Source organism: Podarcis filfolensis (assembly GCF_964270895.1).
Source record: "Podarcis filfolensis genome assembly, chromosome: 3".
NCBI lineage: Eukaryota > Metazoa > Chordata > Lepidosauria > Squamata > Lacertidae > Podarcis > Podarcis filfolensis.
The window spans coordinates 34802256-34824108 of record NC_139606.1 but is presented as its reverse complement, the minus strand read 5'-3'; the positions used below and the strand labels follow the sequence as shown (position 1 = coordinate 34824108).

The window sequence follows — 21853 nt, the reverse complement described above, 5'->3', positions numbered from 1 at the left end:
AACAATGAGTTTCATTAGCACCCTTTTCTTACAGTACAAACTTCATTATGGTGATAAATAAAAACAGGGCTAAAATTATTCATTCATATATATATATTCATGCATATATACCACACACACTCTTTCAGGTTTCTTGCAAGTGTGTGTGTGTGTGTGTGTGTGTGTGTGTGTGTGTAATGTGCTGCCTGTTAGGTATATAATATTCTAAAAATTCTGTTTCAGGCTAATACTATTTATAACTTACCGACCTTCTAAATTACAAATTTGTGTTTTATTATAGGGATATGATGATGGATATGGGGGTGAATACGACGAACCAATTTATGAGGCCTATGATAATAGCTATACCACACAAACACAGAGGTAAGCACCAACAAACTAATTTATAGATAAGCTACTTATAGATTTCCTTTAATATCTGTTCTAATCCCTAACTCTGCCAGGAGCTACTGCTAAAACCACATCTCAATGTATGGTGTCTAAAAACACCATAAAAGATCCTCAAGGAATGTTAAATTTACCAGGTATACAGACTGTTACCCAGTGAGTAGTGTAATGAAGGTGGAGATTGAACAGCAGAATCCTCCCCAAAACGAAGGTGGAGGGAAGTTCTCTTTCTCAAGTGTTCCTCTCCTTCCCTGTGCCCCCGACTCACAATCCCATCCCATCTAATATTTCTTCTTTAGACTGGATGGCACCAGCCTAGCCTCAAGGAAAAACTAAGAGCAATAATGATTTAACATGAAGTACATAGATACTGTGCCTAATCAATATGTGTTCCAAACTATGGACCTAAACCATGGCAGATACACAGCATCATGCCCAGGGCTCAATTTCTAGTACAGGAAAACACTCAAAGATCACAAATAAGATCAGGATCAATAATACAATGAGAATCAGTTCTAAGTCAAAGGCTCAAGGTGGCACATGGAATAAAAACTCTGAACCAGGACTCTGGGTCTGGAACAAAGCAAGGCAAGCAAAAGTCATGAGTTGATGAGTCAAGTCAGAGTTGAAGGAGGTAGAGAGGCTGAACCTGTGAGTTCACCACTCAAGGATGAATCCAAAAGCCAAAGGCTTTCTAGGCTCCTGAAAAGGATGGGTTGAATAATTGCTTTTGTGTTTTGCCTTCCCCTCTTTTATGGAAATAAAGGCAGAAGATGTAAAGTGTGCACAAGAATAATAGGGTCACAGGTCATTTTGTCAGCTATGCCTCTTTTTCTCTTTGAACTGTGAAACAACCTCTGTTGTGTAAGATCTAAAAAGTTAGTTGAGTCATCATGTTGGTTTTGGAAAACTCTGCCCTAAAGCTAGCTGAGAATCAACTGCAAAGTTAAGAAATAACAAAGAAACCAGGACATAGCTTGCTTACAAGGCAAACCGAGGTGAGGCATAGCTGAGTAGAGGAGTCAGCAGTCCCAAAACATGGTAAATGGTGCTCCACACACTGTGTTCCAAAAGGTCTTAAAGCAGAGAAGCTTTGGGGTCTAGCCCACAACTGCAACGCCCACCAAATGCTCTGAAACCTAGCGCAGATCAGATGCTAGAGTGGCTGAAGAGATAATTGCAGAAGCAGCTGCAGGAGCTGAATCCTGACATCAGCTGTTCAGCATATTTTGCCACAGTGACTGCCTACTCATCAGAGCATAAAACTCCTTAAAATCACTGCTGCTGATTTTATGACACAATAAAAGAGAAGGGGGTGAGGAGCTGAAGGAAGGCCAAAGCCTATTATTATTATTATTATTAAAAAATAATAATATACCACCCTTCATCTGAAGATCACAAGGTGGTTCACAACATAATGATTGCACTGGAAGAAACAAAGGAACCCAAGATTCTGTGTTGAAATAGGAATAGGGATTTCAAGCCTGGCAAGCTGTCTTCACAATTGTTCCCTTGAATGATTGTGTGGCTGGTCCCCCAATATCAATGGCATATTGCTACCTGTTTATTCCATTAACTTCTAGCCTCAGGTTCCTGCTCATATGGAATGCTCTCTCTCCAGTAGTTCTCAAAATCACATATTAAAAACTATGTAATAGCTTGCTGTATAATGCTTGCAGTAATATTCTCAGCAAAACTGAATCATGTTGATTTAATAATTCAGTTTTATTGGAAGACTCAAGACAGCAGCCATCCATTGAGATTGAATTTACAATCAGTTATTGAGTTGAAGGGATTTTCTCCCTAGTTATTCTACTTCTATCCTGTTATTATTTCCCTGCCATCTACTAGATTGTTATGCTGCATGTCTTCATTTCTTAAGAGGTTTAAAGCCTTTACTGAGACAACAGGAATCTTTCACTCACTGCTTTGTTCATCTGAAGTCCAAAGTAACGTTCATTTCAATCCACAACAAAATTGCTTCTAGAATTAACTAGGATTGCCAGATTTAGAATGAAACATGGGCTTTTAGAGTTGTGCAGAAAGGAGAATTTTGGCAGGTGCAATTTTTTCTGATATGATAACAGCATGGCAGGATTTGTTTGTTTGTCATTAAACACCCCTCATAAGAACAAGATTCCAGGGTGGCTTACAAAAGTACAATTAAAATATAAACCAAGCGAAATACAGAGCAATTAAAACAATCATTATCACAGCAATAGTTAAAAAAAAACCCAAGGTACAGAGTTGTATTCAACAAGAGTGTTCCGTTCATGCAAGCTCTTCTTCTTGTACAACGGAAATTCCACTCCCTCTCCTTCGTTCCCCAACCCTCCCACCAAATCTGTTCTGGGTTTCCCCCAACACCCTGCAACACGTATGTGGAAGAAGAGAGGAGAGGGGAGTTCTATTGTGCAAGCAGAAATCCCAACGTGAATAGTACAATTTCATTGGACATAACCCAAAATACCTGGGTAAATGAATAAGTTATTTGTATATTAACCTTGCTACATTATTTCTTCTATTTGTAAATGTGATTTTTGTGCTCCTTTAAAAAAATAAAAATAAAGCGTGTGTGTTTAAAAAAAAGTAGACTAATTGTAGAATGAGATGGTACATTCTTTAGCAAGAATGTTTGACTTTGCCTCTTTATTCAGACATATGCAGGGCATCTTATATCTACAGAGTTTTGTGCCAGGGAAGGGATCAGATTGTATTGTGTATAGTTACAGATAATCTACAACTTGGTACTGAGAAAGTTCCTGCTCCTGTGAAAGTATTCGTGGCAATGCCATCTTGGTTCTGTGACAGCATTAATGGCAACATGCATCTTTGGGTTCATTCAGATGTTGGGATTATGACATTAATTCTCCTTTTAATGCTAGCACTTACGTTCCTGGTTTCTGACATCCCTTTTACACTGCAGTTCCTGTTGTATTGTGACACTGTGTGGTTTTTTTAATTGCTACCCCACCATGTCACGCTAACTTTTATTCACCCCAGTGGGTGTCACTGGACATGCCAACACCACCACTCTCTATCCACATATGTGCTTCTGTTCCCCCTGTGATATGCACCCCCCCAAAAAAATGCCAGGAGACCGCCCCAAATTTCATCAAGTGAGCAGCAACGGTATGAAACCTTCAGGGAAATTACAGCGCAAAACTCCTGCAGTTTTCCAGGTTAACAGGGTTGCAAATGGAAGCAATTAACATGGAAATGAGCACTAAACTTCCACTAGAGTCTGCTACATTTCAAGTGACTTTTACATCATGTGAAAGATTACGTAAAACATGGGAAATTATCAGGTTAAGGAAATGTATGGAAAATGGAGTGAAGTGCTGTCTGAATGCAGCCTTTGTCTTTTAGATCGCTCTAGAGAAGTCATGCTAATAAGTTAAATCCCTCTTGGTCCAATAAGCTCAACTTCCAGTTTAGTGTAAGCCCCTTTGTGATCAGGATCCTGGGTGGTATTCAACAATTTTTTTTCTGCTAACGCAAAGATTAGCGCTAGTAAAGGGGATCTCCCCCTCCCTCCCCCATGAACGCCACGTACCATCCCTCAATCTGCTTTAGGTTTGTTGAACCCTCAAAACATATTTAGGGGGAGGAGGAAAGGAAATTGTTCTGTTCTGCAAAGAGAAATCCTTTGCGTGATGGAACAATCAGCTTCCCTCTACATTGAATGCAACCCTTAGAATCTGAACAAAAAAAAATTTTTTCTTTCCAGTAGCACCTTAAAGACCAACTAAGTTAGTTCTTGGTATGAGCTTTCGTGTGCATGCACACTTCGTCAGATACCTTAGAATCTGGTTAATGAAAGTGTTGTTCCTAAACATCTTTGTTCTTTAAGCAGACAACATAGCTGTGTTTTACTCCTCTCAGAGGGTCCTGGGGAATCTGTTCAGCAGCAGTGAATATCAGATTCATTTGCATTATTTGGGGCATTTGGAATGGCTGGAATTTTCACACGTAAAAAGCCTACCATAAGAATATGCTATGACTATTAGTAGTAATGGCTGAACTGACTTCATAAATCAGCTAAACATTACTCAAGACTTTATAACATTTTAAAATGTCAGCTTTAATTTTCATATAATTTTCTTTCTGGAGATGTTGCAGTCCTTATTGTTATACCAATTCTTAAACTGGAAGCCAAGCTTATTAGGCAAATGGCACAGAAGACTAAGAGAGATTTAATTTGTTAGTATGACATCTCCTGAGCAATCAAAAAGAAGCACGTTGTCATTTACACTTTCACAGCAACATTTGCAAGTGAACTTCCTTAACATCAAGTTGTATATTATCTGTAACAAGCACACAATATATTTCCCCTCTTGAAGTTGAAAAGTGTCCCCGGATTCATTGAAAAATATCTGGTAACCTTAAGATATACAATTCCTTGAATACATTTAAATAAACGGAGGCAAAATGAGCTATTCTAGCAAAAGTGTAGTATTACCTAATTCTACCATTAGTCCAATAAATGTATTTTAAAAATTGGTTTCAGGATGCTGAAATCAAATCAGTATTTAAAATCCATTCTGGCGCTTACCGTCTCGATAACCTCTCCCTGCTGCTTTGGCTTCATGTTCCCCAGTCTCAAGAAGTGCCTCCCTTTTCCACTTCCTTCTCACAAACACCACTTCCTTCCTTAGGTATTATGTGAAGTTTCCACTTGGACTTCTCCTTTCCTCATCCCCATGCTTTTTCCCTCGTGGCAGTGGCGTCTCACAATTCAGTGGCGCCACACGTGATGTCAAAGTCCCGCCCCCTGCCTCTCACTTTCCTTTTGGATGCTGCAGTTGTGGCACCTGCTGCAGCGCTCTGCCCCTGGTGTGACCAAACCAGCCTCACTGCCTTTGCTCAGGGGAAATGTCTTTTCTACCCCATCGTCTCTTCATCTCTCCACTTTTCAGCTTCTTGCTTTCTCTGTCCCTTCTTCCTTCAGCATCTCAGCTCTGGATTCTGCAAAAGCATCTCTCATTCTTGACCCATTCTCATTCCACAGCAATAAGACATTGTGGGCCCAGGTAAAGGGACTTGCTTTCTGATAAATGTGCACAGGATGGCAAACCTAGCTGCCATCACAATATCCTGACTCGATTGCAGGATGATGTTATAGCTGCTCAGCCAAAGACTGGGCTGGGTTTCAAAGGCAACAGAGAGGTGACAGTTTTAAGCCTAATATTTTAAGATTTCAAAACCTGTACATAGGCAATAGATGGAACAATCACTATATAGTCTGGTAACACACCACCCTTCCTGTTATTTTTCTCTATTGTATACTTCCCCAGTTTAGAGCTATATGCACAGTATTTGCACACAGCTGTATTTCATTTTGGGTTTTGTGCTCATATCTCAGTGTTCATAAATAAAGATTCCCTCATATTTTATTTTGAGACTATTGAATGAATCAAGTTAGCAGGCCTAAAAGATGACATTTTATGGGTCTTCACAGCAATCCACTTACAGCATTCATCATCCAAAACTGTTTTGAAATGCCACCTCTCATTTATTTGATTCAATGAGCACAAGTGTGTATCAAATACACTACCCCTGAAGTAGATAAGAAAGTTTTTTCTCTCCTATAAATCACTTATGCCCTCTAAGGTTCTTGAAATACTTATTTCCACTATGGATCTCCAGTGTTATATCTGATAGCCTCAAAAAGAGAATATCTTAAGTATTTTCTCCTGTTCTGTAATTCCGTTCCATTGCATTCCATCATCTTCCTCCTCTCTCTGTGGCTTTTGGCCCTTGTCTGAGCAGATGGCTTATTACACCTATCCATTTCATGTGGCTTTGAAGTATGTATATGTCCATTTGTGATTTAGCAAGCATACGGGCCTCTCTGTATCTTGCTATATTAAGACTGCAATCCTGTGCACATGTACCTGGAGTAAGTCCCATGGAGCTCAATGGCCCTTGCTTCCTAGCAAAGAGGCATAGGATTCTGCTGAAGAATAATTAAAAGCAAAAACAAGGCCCCATTTCTCTAGATAATGTTACCCTGATGATGCAGGTACAGGGGGAAAGAAAATGCCCATCAGACAAGGTAGACGATACAAACAGTACTTTATTATTACTTTAAAATGAGAAATGCTGAGACTCAGGTTTGAGCAGGAGTTCAGAGCCTCTCTTGTCAAGCAATAATCCAGTAGCAGGGATTTATTTAAATATATTTTACATCCTGCCTTTCTTCCATCATGGAACTCAAGGCCGATTCCATATGATTTCCAGGAAATCGTGATTTTGGAACGTAACATCTCCACTGCAGGTGAATTAGCACATGTTTGAATGCTCTCCCAAAGGGTGGGGAAATCATGCACATCTAAAGTAGCATGCGTTGAAGAAGGCTATGCTAGAGCCTTTCTCCATGACATTATGCCTCAAATGACGTGATGGTGGAAGACCATTTCTTTAAACCAGGGGTAGTCAACCTTTCTTACCATCTTTCTTGATGGTAGAATTTCCTTACCGCCCACCAGTGCTCGATGGAAGGAGGATTCAGCTTGTGCCATAGAACCCCCTACTGCCCACCTAGAATCCTGAAACAACCCCTGCTTTAAACCTAGGTCTGCAGCTAATTCAGATAAGTATGAGGTGGTAGAACATGAATTTTCAAGCAGATGTGGTGCTCATGGGAGCAGAACTGAAGTAGCAATGTGCTTTCTGTTTTTCTCCCAGTTCTCTCTCCTCATAGATGCTTTTTATGGCTGACTGGGAATGCTTCTCAATTATCCACGCTATTTGGGGATAGGTGGGGGGAGACTATTTTACCAAATATGATCGAGGGGAGGATAAATTTCCCAAGAGTTTTTCTTAGGAGGGAAATGTTCAGAGAAATTTCAGCTCACTTATTGTTGAATGAAACTATCTCCCTTTCATATTGGTGCATGAAGGAATCAGTGGGTTTAAAGAAGAGGACTGGATGAAGTACAGCCAAACCCATTGCTTCTGCCAATTATTTTAAAATAACATGAAACAACATTAAAACTGGACCCACATCTGCACCCAAAATTCAAGAATGGTGAAATTGGGGAGGACCAAAAGAGTAGTGGTGCGAATAATGAGCACCAGTCTGAAATATATAGCCCAATAGTAGTTTTGCTGGTCTAGACAGCCTCTCACACACAGTGAACTGGAACCCCCCCCCCTTTCTAATCCCAGGTGTGTTTGGCTGTGGTTGTTCATTGGTGATGGAAAGCCACTTTGCACATGGATATTGCACTTTCTTGGTTGAAACCAAACCTTGCAGGAGCGACAAACATGGCTTTGTGCACAAATAGGTATCCATGTAGCTCATTCTGGAAGCAAGCCAGCTTGTTCAGGCAACAGGAATTGAGCCAACTTCTCTGATTGCAAGGTAGAGGTAGGAGGACGTACTTGTAAGGAGCCCTACAACGACAAAACGTTTACATTTATCAAATCAGCTTAGCTAGGTTGTGGTAAATTACACCATTCTAGAAGATTGCGGGGTATAAACTCTAGCTCAGAGATTCCATTTTTTAGCCGAGATTTGAACATTTTTCAATAAGAATATTTAACTGGGCAAACAGCTATCATTATAATTGATATACCATTTGAAAATTTGAAGGTTAGCCAAATACATTTATCTCAATTGGGTGAGATTTGTGTCTCCAAGCATTTGAATCCCTTGAGGCAACATTTCCATGGAAAGTTAATTAAAGAGTGCTCACTAGAGGATTACCTGAGGGCATTGTAGCCTATTCACATTTACATACAAATCCCCCATAATACTGTAGGTATGTAAGACTTTCTAAAAAGTGGAAGCTCATGTTTTGCTGAGATAAGGCAGGCCTATTAGCAGCTAAGAGAGCTTTCGTTTTCATAATTAATATTGATTCCAACATATTATGAGTATCCTGTTCTAAGATTCCCTTACTAAAGGTGAAGCAGTGAATGCAACCAAAATAATAAGGGCAAATAATTATTGCTTCCAAAGAAGGTCTCAGATTACGAGCCAGTAAATAATGGCAGTAGGGGAGATGATCAGCCTTATATCTCTCCTGCAGCAGGAACGGAATATTCCTGAATTATTATTATTTATTAATTCATTCTTTAAAACTAGCATAAGATAGAATCCCAAGTTTCATCTTAGAAGCCACATTCTAATCACTGTAAAAATGCACATCAGAGTTCCTAAGCCAACCATTTTTGCTAATCATAAATCCAGTCTTTCTTGAACAACGGTTGCTCTTTGACTTTTGGAAGTGTCTTACGTGAAATGCATTTTTAACTCTGACAGTTCATACAAGATTTATTGAAGCTCTACTTTAAGATCCTAATCCCCTCCCCCCGCTGCCGCTTGCTTACGAAACACAGTTTTTGTATACTAAACACATTCCCAGTTTATTTCAACAGCACAGAACAGCTGATTGATTGTAATGTATAAGGTGTAGCAATAGCTGTATCAGCAATAAATAAAAACTTATAAAATAACATGTATGGGGACCAGGCTGAGATCTTTTGATGAAGTGCTATATATACACCACCACCACCACCATCATCATAACAGCCACCCTATCTTTTCATTCTGCAACAGCTATGTGTTACAGCTAAGCCAATGCTATTTTTCCAGAAAAAGAGGTGTTGGAACTCACCATGAGCACCTGCCTCATTCTCTTAGAATGACAATGGTGCCCACTTGAGAGGTGCCAGAATTGAGTTCTTGTGAGTTACCTCTGAAAAAAAGCCCTGCAGCTAACCCATTTGAGGACTGCCAAAAAAAAAAAAGAACCTAAATCAGGCATGACTAAACTTGGCCCTCTGGCTGTTTTGGGACTACAAGTCCCATCATCCCTGACCACTGGTCCTGTTAGCTAGGGATGATGGGAGTTGTAGTCCCAAAAACACTGTTGCATGCCCCTCCAATCGGTGCGAGATTCCAGGTACTTCCCCAGGGTTTGTGTTTACTTTTGGAAATGCGGCACAGCGGAGACTGTGGTGTCTTTAGGATATATGTAATATATATTGTATATTTGCACATATATACAACCTGAGCCTGTGATGGAGGGGTTCACAGCATCAGTGCCCCCAAAGGGTTTTGTTTCTCCCATTGCTACAGCCTTGGATTCAAATAGAAATCAAACGTTGCTCTCAAACACCGCTCTGACTCTCCTTCCAGCTTGCTGGCTTTACTTCTAGGTCACATCACAGCAAATGAACTCTACTCCAAACTCTGGATTTGCCTATTGAGAGAGGAGGCCCCACACATTTACCAGATTGCACTAAACCCCTTAATCCCCCTGAATCATCAGGAGACTAACCCACTTACTCTGATCAAATTAGAAGCCCTGATCAAATTCTAACACTTGCTGGATTAGAGGGATCTGACACACAGTTTAACACCCCAAACTTGTAACGATACTTTTTATACACAGGCCTACTCAACACCACAATTTTTATTACACAGCTAGCCCAAGACCAGTCGTGCTTTATAGGCTGCAGGGCATGCCAATGGGGAATTGTATTTATTTCCCCAACTCCATAGCCCTACAGCTGCCAAACTTGGCTTTGCTCCAAATTTACCCCTACTAAATATGTTCTCCAGCCTCAGATGGGGAGGTAAGGAATCCCTCCAGCAACCTTCATCATACCAGTGGGCATTAGCATTTTTCTTCCTCGTGGTTTTGGAATTAAGTGGAGGCATCAGAGACAGGTTGCCCCATTCTAGCTACCCTCAATCTGGGATCAGAATGAAAGTATGGGTTTTGCAGGAGTGTTTGCCCCCCCCCCCCCCCGGCGGCTTTCCCTCTCTAACCAACAATGTGATGTTGGAGTTAATGTACAGAGGCGGAGTACAGGATCAGGCTGGCCTGAAGCTAAAGGCTAAAGTATAATGTAGTGTATGCTAGGGGAAATACGCCTGGCTGATAACGAGTTCATCTAATATGTGCTTTCAGGCTAGGAACCTGAGCTCTCAAAAATGTGCTTTACTTTATTTTCAGGCTAATGAATGCTAATCATAGAGAACAGTGCCTTGTTTCCCAAGTCCCAAGGAAACCTGGCTTTCTTGGATGCATGAACACGAAACTTGCGAAATTATAGGATAAAAATTAAAATTTATAAACAGGAAAGCTTTGCTTATGCTGATTTCTTTTGATAATTGCTGAGATGTACTACACTTGTATAAAACATGAATTGAGTTGAGATTTGTCTTCTGATGCCACCTTAAAGCAGTCATAGCTTGAAATGCAATTCACTTATCAAAGCTCTTGTCCAAGAAATTAGACAAGAATATTATTCGAATAAATATAAGTAATAGATAGCTGCATATATTCAGCTGTATTTAAAGTGGCATGCATTAATGAACAGTTGCCTCCATATTCTGGAAATGCTCAGATTCTAGCAGTGAATTCTGGAAGAGAACTCGTTTGGTCAGGGGTGCTGGGAATTGTAGTCTCAAAACATCTGGAGGGCTGAGTTTGCCTATACCTGCCATAGTGGTTTGTTTGTTTTTGAAGAGGCAAGTCTTAAAATGGTGGATTAGCCAAGAGTCAGAATGACATGAGAAATTATTCTTACATTGAAATCCCAACCCCACTGTGTGGATAGCTGAGAGTGGGGCTTAGATGGTGTGCAATCTCCTCTCCACCAACCTCCATTAGCAGAAAGGAGCACCACAGGTTGGGGAGGGGAGGCCTGTCTTGTGATGCAAGTCCCAGCTCCACCCAAGCAGTTCTCCTACTGGCAGCAGGCAGCAGAAATGGCCCTTCAACTTTAGATTTGTTGCAGCTTACCTAAATGGTCCTGGGGCAGTGCAGTGGCAAGGTCAGAGCTGTGCAGATCTGTGTGTTCCCATTGGTGTGTCCATGCAGCCCTGACCTCAACACTGCCCTGCCCTGGCCATATCCAGGTAAGCTGCAGTGATGCCAGTGTTGGGAGATTCATGTTGCCCATGACACTGGCCTGCTGGTTTCCTGCTTTCCCGCAGATGTGATACCAGAGGCTTTTTTTCCTCCCTCTAAAATTATCATTGGCCGTGTTGACACATCTGTTCTGGCATGATGTTACTGATCTTTCCAAAGCATGAAGGATGCTTTGTTAGGAAAACGTGGTTATGATGTTACTGCTGCAGCACAAGGAAATGGACTGAGTTTTGTTTCTCCTCTGTCTCTTATCATTTGGGGATCTAACCTGCCTGTTCCCAATGACAGCACATACATACGTTTTGACAAGAACAGAGCTGAAGCCACTGCAAGTCAAAACAAAAATTCCTGCTGGTTCATTCCAATAATCACAATGTTTTAAATGTGGGAGGTGTATCATTAAAATGTTTAGTTCTAGTTAACTGTGATCAAAGAACTGGTCGCATAGGCATTTTTTATAGCAAGCTGTAATTCCTTCTACACGTTCACAGTCAAATCTTCAAAACCACTGCCATTCAGGGTAACTTTTATCCGGGGCGGGGGGGGGGTGTTAAATGAACGAAGCATTCTACTGTATGTTGCCTTTTTCCTTCACTGATTTTTCCTTTCAGGTTTTCCTCCTTAAATATTGAGTTAGTGGTTGCTTGTCTAGATTTATTTTTTAATTTTTTTTTAAAGGACCAGCATAACAAACTTATATTTTCTTGTGTTTGAAGCTTTCCTGTGCCAATAACTTTACTTGCTGTCAATCTATTGCAGTCTGCCTGAATATTATGACTATGGTCATGGAACAAGTGAAGATGCTTATGACAGCTACGGTAAGGCCTGTTCTATTTTTGGTAAAAGTGTGAAGTCAGAAAACCAATCACTCAGTGACAACCTAAAATTACTTGTACATTCTCCCTCTCCTGCTTTTATAGAGGCCAGACTAAGCTGATTTATGTCATTCTGAGGTAAAATGTGACTTGTGGGACTGAAGCCAGGAAACTGAGCAGATTCGTTTTCATCAGAATTTCAAAGACATTCATCACACTTGTAGATCAGTTTTTAAAAAGTAGTGGTGAAAATGCTGATTAGGGCCCAAATCTATTTCATGGTGATGGTCGTCTGTCTTACTGGTGTCACCTTGTTTTATGTATATGCTGTCTCAAATACAGGAAAACAACAAGAAGCATGAAATGCCTCAAATGCTTTGTTCTTGTTGGATAGCAAGTATATGCTACTTTAATTAAAATGCATTTTTTTTAAAAAAAAGTATTGCATGTATAGTTTCCAGTAGGTCAGATCTTGCCTAAAGTTCATGACAAACCTGTCAGTCCCTAACCAGCAACTGATTGCTCATATAGGGTTGCCAGCTGATGGGCAAGGGGTGGGCAGACGAACAGGGTCAGGGTCTTGTTGTTTTGGGAAAAGTTACCACAAAAGCAAGGCCACTTCCCCTCCGTAGAGAGCATATGAGAAATAAAAAATAGATGTTCTCTACAAGGTTTATCTTTTCCTTCAGTGTGCAGGTTGTGACTGGCATTCAGCCACATGACAGAAATGTACACGCACACATTATATACTCACGCCCACAGATATGAAGAGAAACCGGAAGTTCTGTAGCTTTACTAACACTACACAAGCCACCTCATACTAGAATTGTGTATATACTATAGGGCATATGACCCAGTTGAGATTAAGCTCTTTCAATTGATTGCAATAGAATGAATTTCAGAATGTGCTTGACTGAAATCAACACTCAGCCTGTCATCCTATGCCTACTTTCATGGGAATAAGCCCCAATGAACTCACTGGGGCTTACTGAGTTGACTCGTATAGGATTGCACTGTTAATAGTGCTTAATTTTGAATGTGCTATGGCCATTGGGTGTTAGGGATAATCTAAGCAACAGATATCTACCAGGAATGGTCCCTTTACACAGGCAAAATTCTGACCTCAGAACCTGACCTGCTACCTCTGTCCTTCCCGGAACATCTAAACCCTCTGTTTTTATTTTAGAGAACTCTTAACCATTTTTTTTATAAAAAAGTTAATTTGGCCTTGAAAGTTTTCTAAAATCACCAGAAGGTATAAGTTTGGATTCATTCTGTTGAAGCAAACAAAATGCGAAAGAATAACCCATCCATCCAGCAAGAATAACTAGAAATTGCAAAAAAAAGAGAGGTAAAAGATGCATAGGAAGAATAGAAGTTTATGCAAGTTGACAGTTTCAAAAATAATTGTATTTGTTCAGCTGTTGAGAATATATTAGTGCATGGCAAAGTTTCAGTTCCTTCATGCTTGGTTTAAAATAATGATTTCCTAATAGGACAATGTCAAACAATGATGCTAGCAAATAGAAAATGACATTATTTCCACAGTTAGTGTTCACTAAGTGTGTAAGGATATGGGGCCAGAAAGATTGGGCTATATAACTTGAGTGGATGAGCTGTGTAGCATGCCAGCCTCAGCTTCTCACCCTACCTGGTTTTGCCTGGCTTTTCTTTCCCTGGGCTTTTGGTCTCTCCCTCTCTCTCTCCATTGAGATGCTCACCTGCATCCATAGCCTTATCTGCCCCGGCTTCTCCTCCTCTTCATTTCATTCATGTTCATCTTTGGTCCAACCCTGTGGCCTTGTTAGAAAGATGCACACCAGGATAGGTGAGTACTTGCAAATTGAGCGGGGTTTGGTTTTTTGTTTGCCCCACATCTTGGCATCTTTTAATGTTTCCCCAAACATTGTACTATAACTCCATTGCACTTTTCCAGACAGCATCTGTGCTAGTTACATGTCCATACACCTTTGCCTCTGAAACTCCTTTTCTTTAGGCACCAAAGGTTAGTGTGTAGTGTGTTGGCTCCTAGTAAGCATACAAAGGAGATGAAGTTGTGAGTGAAGACGTTTGATGTCGCGAAGCTGCTGACAGCAAGGCAAGGCAAGGCAAGGCAATGGTATTCTCACATGATTGTTCTCGGGCAAAAGGGACTACTTTCCCTAGTCAACAATTGTAGCTTCCCCCAGCACAGCCAGTCTCAGAGCTTTCAGGTGGTGCATCTCTCACCTATGTCAGCAAAGCATTTCAGAAGAAGGCAGAGACGGAATGACAGATGTGTAGTGCGTTGTTGTATAAGTGATAGGATCCAATTGGTGCCTTTCTACTCATAGTGGGGTTTTGATCCAGAAGAGGCATCCATTAACATAAGAGGACAGGAGCCAATTCTTTCCTCATCCACCCTGCAGCTCATGGTTCTCCGAGATAATTTTTTCCTGGGCAACCCCCTAGAACAGGGTGAAAGGTGGTATAGGTAGCTGCAGGGAGGGATATGGGATTTGCCAAAACCAGTCCTTCCCCTTTCATTACCAGGAACCTCCCTGGGATCAAAAGTCCTTCCATGAGTGGCATAGTACCAATTGAATTCCGCCCAATGAGAATTATTTGATTTTCTGTGAAGTATATTGTCAGTGTTAAAACTACCACTGATGATAACACATTTGTATGAATGTGCTTTTTTTTTTTTACTGTATTTGCTGTTACCACTGGCTGCAGTCAAAACAGAATATTAAACTCATATAAATTCCACTGGATATTAAGTGATTTGATTTTAGGGAGGCTCATGCATTGTTACTTGAATTCCTCACAACACTTATTTGCAAGTAAGTCCCATTGAGATTTACTTTGGAGTAAACATGATTTGCATGGCAGTGCATGAGTGTGATTCTAATAAAATCCCAATGAAACCAATAGGATTTACTTCTGAGAAAATGTGCTTAGGATTGCGCAGACCTAGAAGTAGATATATTAACTTCATGTTTTACAATTTCATGGTCCTAATTTCAGTATTACTTGCGAAAAACTTGAGAAACTCAAAAATCCTTACTTGTGTTTTGTTTCATTTGCACCAAAAAGATGTAAAGATTTTTAAAGGGGTGATTATCCTGCGCTGCCCCTGGTAGTATGCAATATATAATTACAGAAACTATTGGCCTACTTTTCTGCTTATGGCTGATCAATCTGGTCATCTCATTCATCTGCACCATCATTGCTATTTACATATACCAAATTCTTCAAAGCTGATTAGTCTTTTTAGTTATCCATGCATTCCTTAGATAAATGTTGTTGGTTACATGGGATGGGGGGGAAGTATTAATGAAAAAAATTAATGAATAAATTAATGAAAATAAAATAGGCTTCCTAACCATGCACTGTTAGATTTCTTAAGGATGTATTATTTTACTAAATTCTACAGGGATTATATGCCAATAATGCTGCTGCTGCTGCTGCTGCTGCTGCTGCTGCTAATAATAATAATAATAATAATAATAATAATAACAACAACAACTATTATTTTATTATTTGTACCCTGCCCCATTTGACTGGGTTTCCCCAGCCACTCTGGGTGGCTTACAGTGCATATAAAAACCTAGTAAAACATCAAACATTAAAAACTTCCTGGTACAGGGCTGCCTTCAGATGTCTTCTAAAAGTTGTGTAGTTCTTTTTCCCCTTGACAGCTGATGGGAGGGCTTTCCATGGGGAGGGCATCACTGCTGAGAAGGCCTCTGCCTGGTTCCCTGTAGCTTCACTTCTTGTAGTGAGGGAACTGCCATAATACCCTTGGAGGAAGACCTCTGAACAATGGGGGTGCAGACACTACTTCGGGCATACTCGGCTGAGGCTGTTAAGGTCTTTAAAGGTCAGCACCAAGACTTTAAATTGTGCCCAGAAATGTACTGTTCCGGAACCTTGCTTGTAACTACTGTCTTTAAAAGTGCAATGAGTAACTGAATGCAGTTCTTAGTGATATAGCTAAAGTTTTCGTTTGATCTTGGGTTTTACATAACACCCCATGGAAAACTTGTCCTTTTTCTCACTCTTGCCCTCTCTCTCATCCTTTCTTCCATTTCTCTTAGTCTTCTTAAGAAATGAACCCTCTTTTTTAGTGTTTGAGTTTGTAGCCTCCCTAAAGGCCAATTAAAACTACTTTTCTCCAAAGATATACCCAAAGTACGGTGTGTTAAATCCTTCAGCATCTTCCCTTTGACACATGGTTGCAGTGGGGGAAGGTGAATAATTTCTACAGACAACTACCTGCTTCTGTACTCTATTTATTGCCCATAGATAAGGATCTATGATTGTCTGAGGTTAATCAGAATTTTGAAGAATTCAGGACTGTGATTATTGGCATTTTGTAATTCCAGTCTTAGAAAGAACACCTATAGCTACTTGTACAACGTTTTATGAACTATCAGGTTTTAATTTAAAAAGTGTAACTTGGTGGATGATCAAACGTGTTTTTGATGTTGATCAGCCATCTATACACATGACTACAGTGGTACCCCGGGTTACATACACTTTAGGTTACATATGCTTCAGGTTACAGACTCCGCTAACCCAGAAATATTACCTCGGGTTAAGAACTTTGCTTCAGGATGAGAACAGAAATCGTGCAGCAGCGGCAGCAGGAGGCCCCATTAGCTAAAGTGGTGCTTCAGGTTAAGAACAGTTTCAGGTTAAGAACAGACCTCCAGAATGAATTAAGATCTTAACCTGAGGTACTACTATATATATACACGACTTTGCATTCCCCCCTCCAGCTCCTCTACCTTTTAGGATAGTGACTACGGAATGTTAGCGTTGCACAGTGGAAGGCTTAACATTTAAGATGCAATGCTTCTCTTGCCTGGTTTCCTAGTTTGTGTTCTAGTCTGAAATGAACAGCCATCACTTAATCAAATTAGTTTGGCACAAAAAAGGGGGCATATTTGGGGGAGAGGCTGTGGCTCATCCACTTAGCTCACTGTTTAAGGGGATTTGGTCCTGGTGGGTATCACAACCTTTTGAATCATAATGAAGACTTCTGAACACAGGTTTGTCCCACAGTCAGAATATGTGATAGCAATCCACTATGTGATGAAAGAAAGGTAATTTTAATTCATAAAAAGGTGATTAATTTTTTTGCAATAAATAAAAGCAGAAAGGATTTTTTGTATTTTATATAAAAAAAAGTTCAGGCTGACCCACTGAAGTGAGTCTTACCATTTCCTTGAGTTAAGAACTGCCACCAAGTGTAAGTAAGTCAATGCAGTTTTTCCTTAAGGTAGTCATAGTGCAATCCTATACATGTCTATTCAGATGTAAGCCATGGTGAGTTCAATGGGACTTCTGCCCAGGTAAGTGTATATTGAAGTGAAGCCTCAATCAAGTGTCTAGAAAGCACACGTTCATATCAATGCAAGTAAGTAAGTAAGTAAGTGGGAGATCCTCTTGGAAATAGGAATGTAAAATTAACATATACAAAGGATAGAATTCCTAATGAGCCCTGTCAGTGGAAGCCGTCCACAGGGACTTCTCCTTGTGCAACAGGGCTCTTCACCTCTCTCCTTCTCCCCTGCACCCTCCAAAATTGGGTCTAGGGGGGTCAGGAGAACCCCCCCAAACCAGCTTGCAGGAGAGGGAGAAGAAGGATCATGTTGTCTGGCAAGCTGAAATGCTTGTGCAGACAGAACATTTGTCATAGGAGATATATATTAGTGCATGGTCTCAACATCCTCTTTAAACGTGTGCAGATAATGCATCAATAAAGCAATGCTCCCAGCACATACAGGAAGTTTACTGAAAGCCCAGTGAAAGTAATGGCAAAGAGCCAATGTGAATTTTAAGTAAGACTGCTGAAATAATAATAAGTAACTGTCAATTGATCACAAACCAAGGAGGCTGGCAGCTAGTGATAATAGCAATTAACTTCCTATTCCCCATTTAATGGTGGGTTGCTGTATTGATTCAGTGAAAACACAGCAAATTGGAAGTATCCACATTAATAAAAGGTTTCTGCTCATGCATTTAATACTTGTGGCTTTAAAACAAAATCCCATAACTCTTGATTAACTTGTAGCCATGATTACTCATGTCCTTAGCCCTTTCTTTCCAGTTCCTGCAGCCCTCCTGAAATGATTTCATTCGTAAGCAGTTCTCTTTCAAGCCACTTTTAACTTTCTTCTCTTCTGAAGACAATGGGATTTCCTTTTGAGTAGACATGCATAGGATAGCACAGTAATCATGATAAGTAGAAGCAAAGTGCTCTGGTTGTTCAGGAAAGCAAACAGCCTCTATTAGGCGATTGGGCAAAGATGAATCTGCAATAAAAGTGCCCTGCAGGAGAAAAGGAAGCAGATATTTGAAACACTCGAGGCAAGGAGTATTTTTGAAAAAGTTCATCCGCAGAGATGAAGGAAAGGTCTAGATTCATAGTCACAGGGGTTCATAAGGCCTCTGGCGAGAACAGTCAGTCAACGGCTTGATGAGAAACAATAAGAGCAGAGGCGGTTTTAGGGTGGCATTGGGTGCCGTGCTGCAGGGGGGTTGCAAAACAATGCTGTAGAACAGAGCGTGATAGGTAGGGGTGTGTGCCAAATTTTAGCATCACACATGGCACTGCTGGTGACATACATTCATAACATTAAGCTGAAGATCTAGATGTGTGAGCATAGGCAGCCTTTCTCCTGCTTTTTTGCTCTTGCCATTGTGCAAGCAGCAAAACACACCAAGATTCAGCCTTTAGCCATTGCTTCCCCATTACATGTGAAACCAGAAACTGCTACATTTAATAGCTTTTCAAACCAAGCCAGGAGCTTGCTGTGTCTGAATGTTCCCCTCATTCAGAGGACCTCATTCAGAGTTTGAGCTGTCACACACTGATTTTGTTCTACATTGTGTCTGGTTTTTTAGACCTATCACTCCCCAAATACCTGATCCAAGTCGTGCAGGAGTTAGTGTAGTCTGGAGGAGGAAGAGGATAATGGAAGTGATTCTTTGAATATGCCATGGTGACAAAGTATGAGTTTAATCTGCTTGAAATGCTGACAAAACTTTGCCATGCTAGAGGATAACTAATCTGTCTTGTGTGCCCTTACATTTCTACACGACCTATGCAATCTGCTGCATTTCTCAAGCAGAACCCTAGCAGGTCTGTTATTTGCCACTGACCCATGTGAACAGACATCACGCACGCTCTTGTTGTCTAATTGGTGTCTTGACCGTAGGCTGCTTGCTAGTTTGTTCGTGCAGGTGCACAACTTAGATCATTGATTTGATTCATTTGGGAATGAGTTTGCAGACATAATTGTGCATATTTTACTTCCAGAGCTTACTAATCACAAGCTGTCTAACTCTCACCAGGATGTTGTGACCAACAGAGATTTCCCTAGAAAAATGCTGAAGGGCTAGTCATTGATGTTGTAAATGGTCACAGTGGCCTAAAATTAAACAACAACCCACTCACCCCACTTCATTAACTGCTAAGCTTACACTTGCTCTTTATATATAATTCACTGTAGTAATATCTCAGGAAAATATTTGAAGAGATATAGTTTAAATCACAGAGCTTAGGACTGAAATGACCCAGGCAGGAACTCATTTAGTACCTGAAAGTTGGCTCCGGGGAAAATAAATAAAAAATAATACTCCCAAGTTATATCATAGCCTAGAGGTCTCCTAATTTATTTGGCCTACCGCCCCTTTTGCAGAAAAAAAAATTACATGGAAATCTACCTTCTTTAAGTGAAAAAACAGAAAGATGTAGTGACAAATTTGGACAATAAAGTAATCACTATGAGTATAACTATGTTACACAGGTAAGCGTCATTACACAACAGATGGAATATGTACAAATGTTTTTCAAAAGTGGACGAGGAGGTGGACTTGGCCCCGGGATTAAAAACCCATGGGGCAGACCCAAGTGAAGCCTGCCGGCTAAGTCTGATCTGCCTCAGGGGCGGGGCCAGCACCACAGCCTGCCTGCCATTGGCCAAATAAGCTAGGCAAGCTGCAATCCACTTCCTGGGCCTGGGTGAAGCCAAAAAGGCTTCACCCTGGCCCGGGGAAACCCCTCACCTCCAGCACAAATGCCAGATTATTGCACAATAGACGAAACAGGTATGAATGTTTTTTTTTTGTTTTTTTTAAACTTCCTTTATGCTTCCACCTCCCCTTATTTTTATTCAACGCCTCCCAATTGCACCCAAGGCAACTACCACCCCCCTAGATTGTTTCAGCACCCCCCAGGGGGCAGTATCGGCCACTTTGGGAAACACTGTCCTAGCCCTTTTAATGTAAGAATTTATCTGCATGATTTAGAATGTCATCCAGACTGTCTTGGAGTATACTGATTATTTGGGTCCCATCCAGGCTAGCTGTCAATCTGGTTTCAGGACAGAAACTGCCTGGTTGCTGTGCGGCATGGGCAGGGTGTGTGAGGTGGTGGGAATCAGCAGAGATGTTTGCATTACAGGGCCTGAATATTGATTACTGCTTCAGTAAGCCAATGAGCTGATGAAAATTACTCATCCACCACTATATCACATGTTGGTGTAATTCAGAAAAGTGACCATGAGTTCACCTAAGACTCCAACTAATACAGTGTATCAATACGTAATTGTTACTGCGTGGTCTGTGTGTGTGTGTGTGTGTGTGTGTGTGTGTGTGTGTGTGTCTAAACTAATATTTTATGTATATTGAGAATTATCTGCACACTCTGGAAAATTCTGTCCTAATGCTACTTTAGTTCTAAGTAGTTTCCATTCTACTGTTTTCTTTTTTTTAGTTGAATATGGAAGCAGAAAACACATTTCAATTACCCACTTTTGATTCAACTCCTGATCCAGTTAATGTACCAGCTGCAGAAAACGATATCCACTTCCATGCTTTAGCATAGCATGTTAGAAACTCAGTTATGGTACGGGGTTTTGGAGAGCAGGCAAACTTAAAGCAACCGTTTTCTTATGACTGACTGTGTTACCAGTAAATTGGATATTCATATCTTGAATCAAATAAGGGAAAGAGGTCTGTTGCTCTTTACTGAAAGCTGCCTTGGCTGGCAGCAAAATCTTATAAGTGTGATTTTAGAGAGGACACAGAAATGGATCCCAAAGCTGTCCTTATATTTTGTTTGCTAAATGCACAACGGGGAATCTTTTACACACATACGTGCCTATTAAAATAAAGTAAATTCTTTCTTCTTATTTTGTCTGTTTTAGCACAAGAAGAGTGGGCCATAAGCCGTCCCAGCCTAAAGGCACCACCTTCCAGGTCAAGCAGAGGGGGTTACAGGGAACACCCCTATGGTAGATATTGAAGGTCCTCCTCATCTGTGACCTCAACCTTAAAGACAATTAATAACCCGTGATCTCCACATAAACGGCAACAAGACAAGTAATAGCCCATTTCTTTTCTATCCTAGGAATTACTGCTTATGATTACTCTATATACTTCTTGTGTTTACACAATGGAGTGACACTGGCTTTAGTACTATTTTATAACATGGACTATAAAAGACCGTTGGCAAGCATTGGCTAAACCATTCAGCAAGATGATGTTTTCTTGGTTGTTCCTCATTGTTGTGTGTAATTTTAAAGCAAAACAGGACAAATAAGCATGAAGCTGCATCTATTCCCCTCCACACCCCTCCTCCCTGCCCGGTACAACAAAGGTCAAATTTTTTATTTAGGGTTGCTAAAAATGTAATATGACTTTTTTGAACCAGATGATAATCAAGATGTAGATAAGATGTTTTAACCTGTCTTTTTAATATAT

General features: G+C 40.5%; 1 protein-coding gene and 1 long non-coding RNA gene across 3 annotated transcripts in view; one reads left to right on the top strand and one right to left on the bottom strand.

Annotated features, from left to right (window-relative positions):
* KHDRBS2 (KH RNA binding domain containing, signal transduction associated 2) overlaps window positions 1-21853 on the top strand; it is a 336381-nt gene that overhangs the window by 290519 nt on the left and 24009 nt on the right. Inside the window, exons 7-9 of one of the 2 annotated variants that reach the window (XM_083607374.1) lie at window positions 281-363; window positions 12042-12100; window positions 21298-21472. In XM_083607374.1, coding sequence (XP_083463500.1) covers window positions 281-363; window positions 12042-12100; window positions 21298-21395 — 240 coding nt within the window. In that variant the 3' untranslated portion in view covers window positions 21396-21472. The remainder of the gene's footprint in view (window positions 1-280; window positions 364-12041; window positions 12101-21297; window positions 21473-21853) is intronic. The other variant, XM_083607373.1, reaches the window with a different exon arrangement.
* Window positions 6449-21853, bottom strand: part of LOC310759816 — a 264296-nt gene continuing 248891 nt past the window's right edge. The window contains exons 11-12 of the long non-coding RNA XR_014546521.1: window positions 13749-13890; window positions 6449-7788 (exon numbers count right to left, since the gene is read on the bottom strand). This is a non-coding gene — a long non-coding RNA (uncharacterized lncRNA). The remainder of the gene's footprint in view (window positions 7789-13748; window positions 13891-21853) is intronic.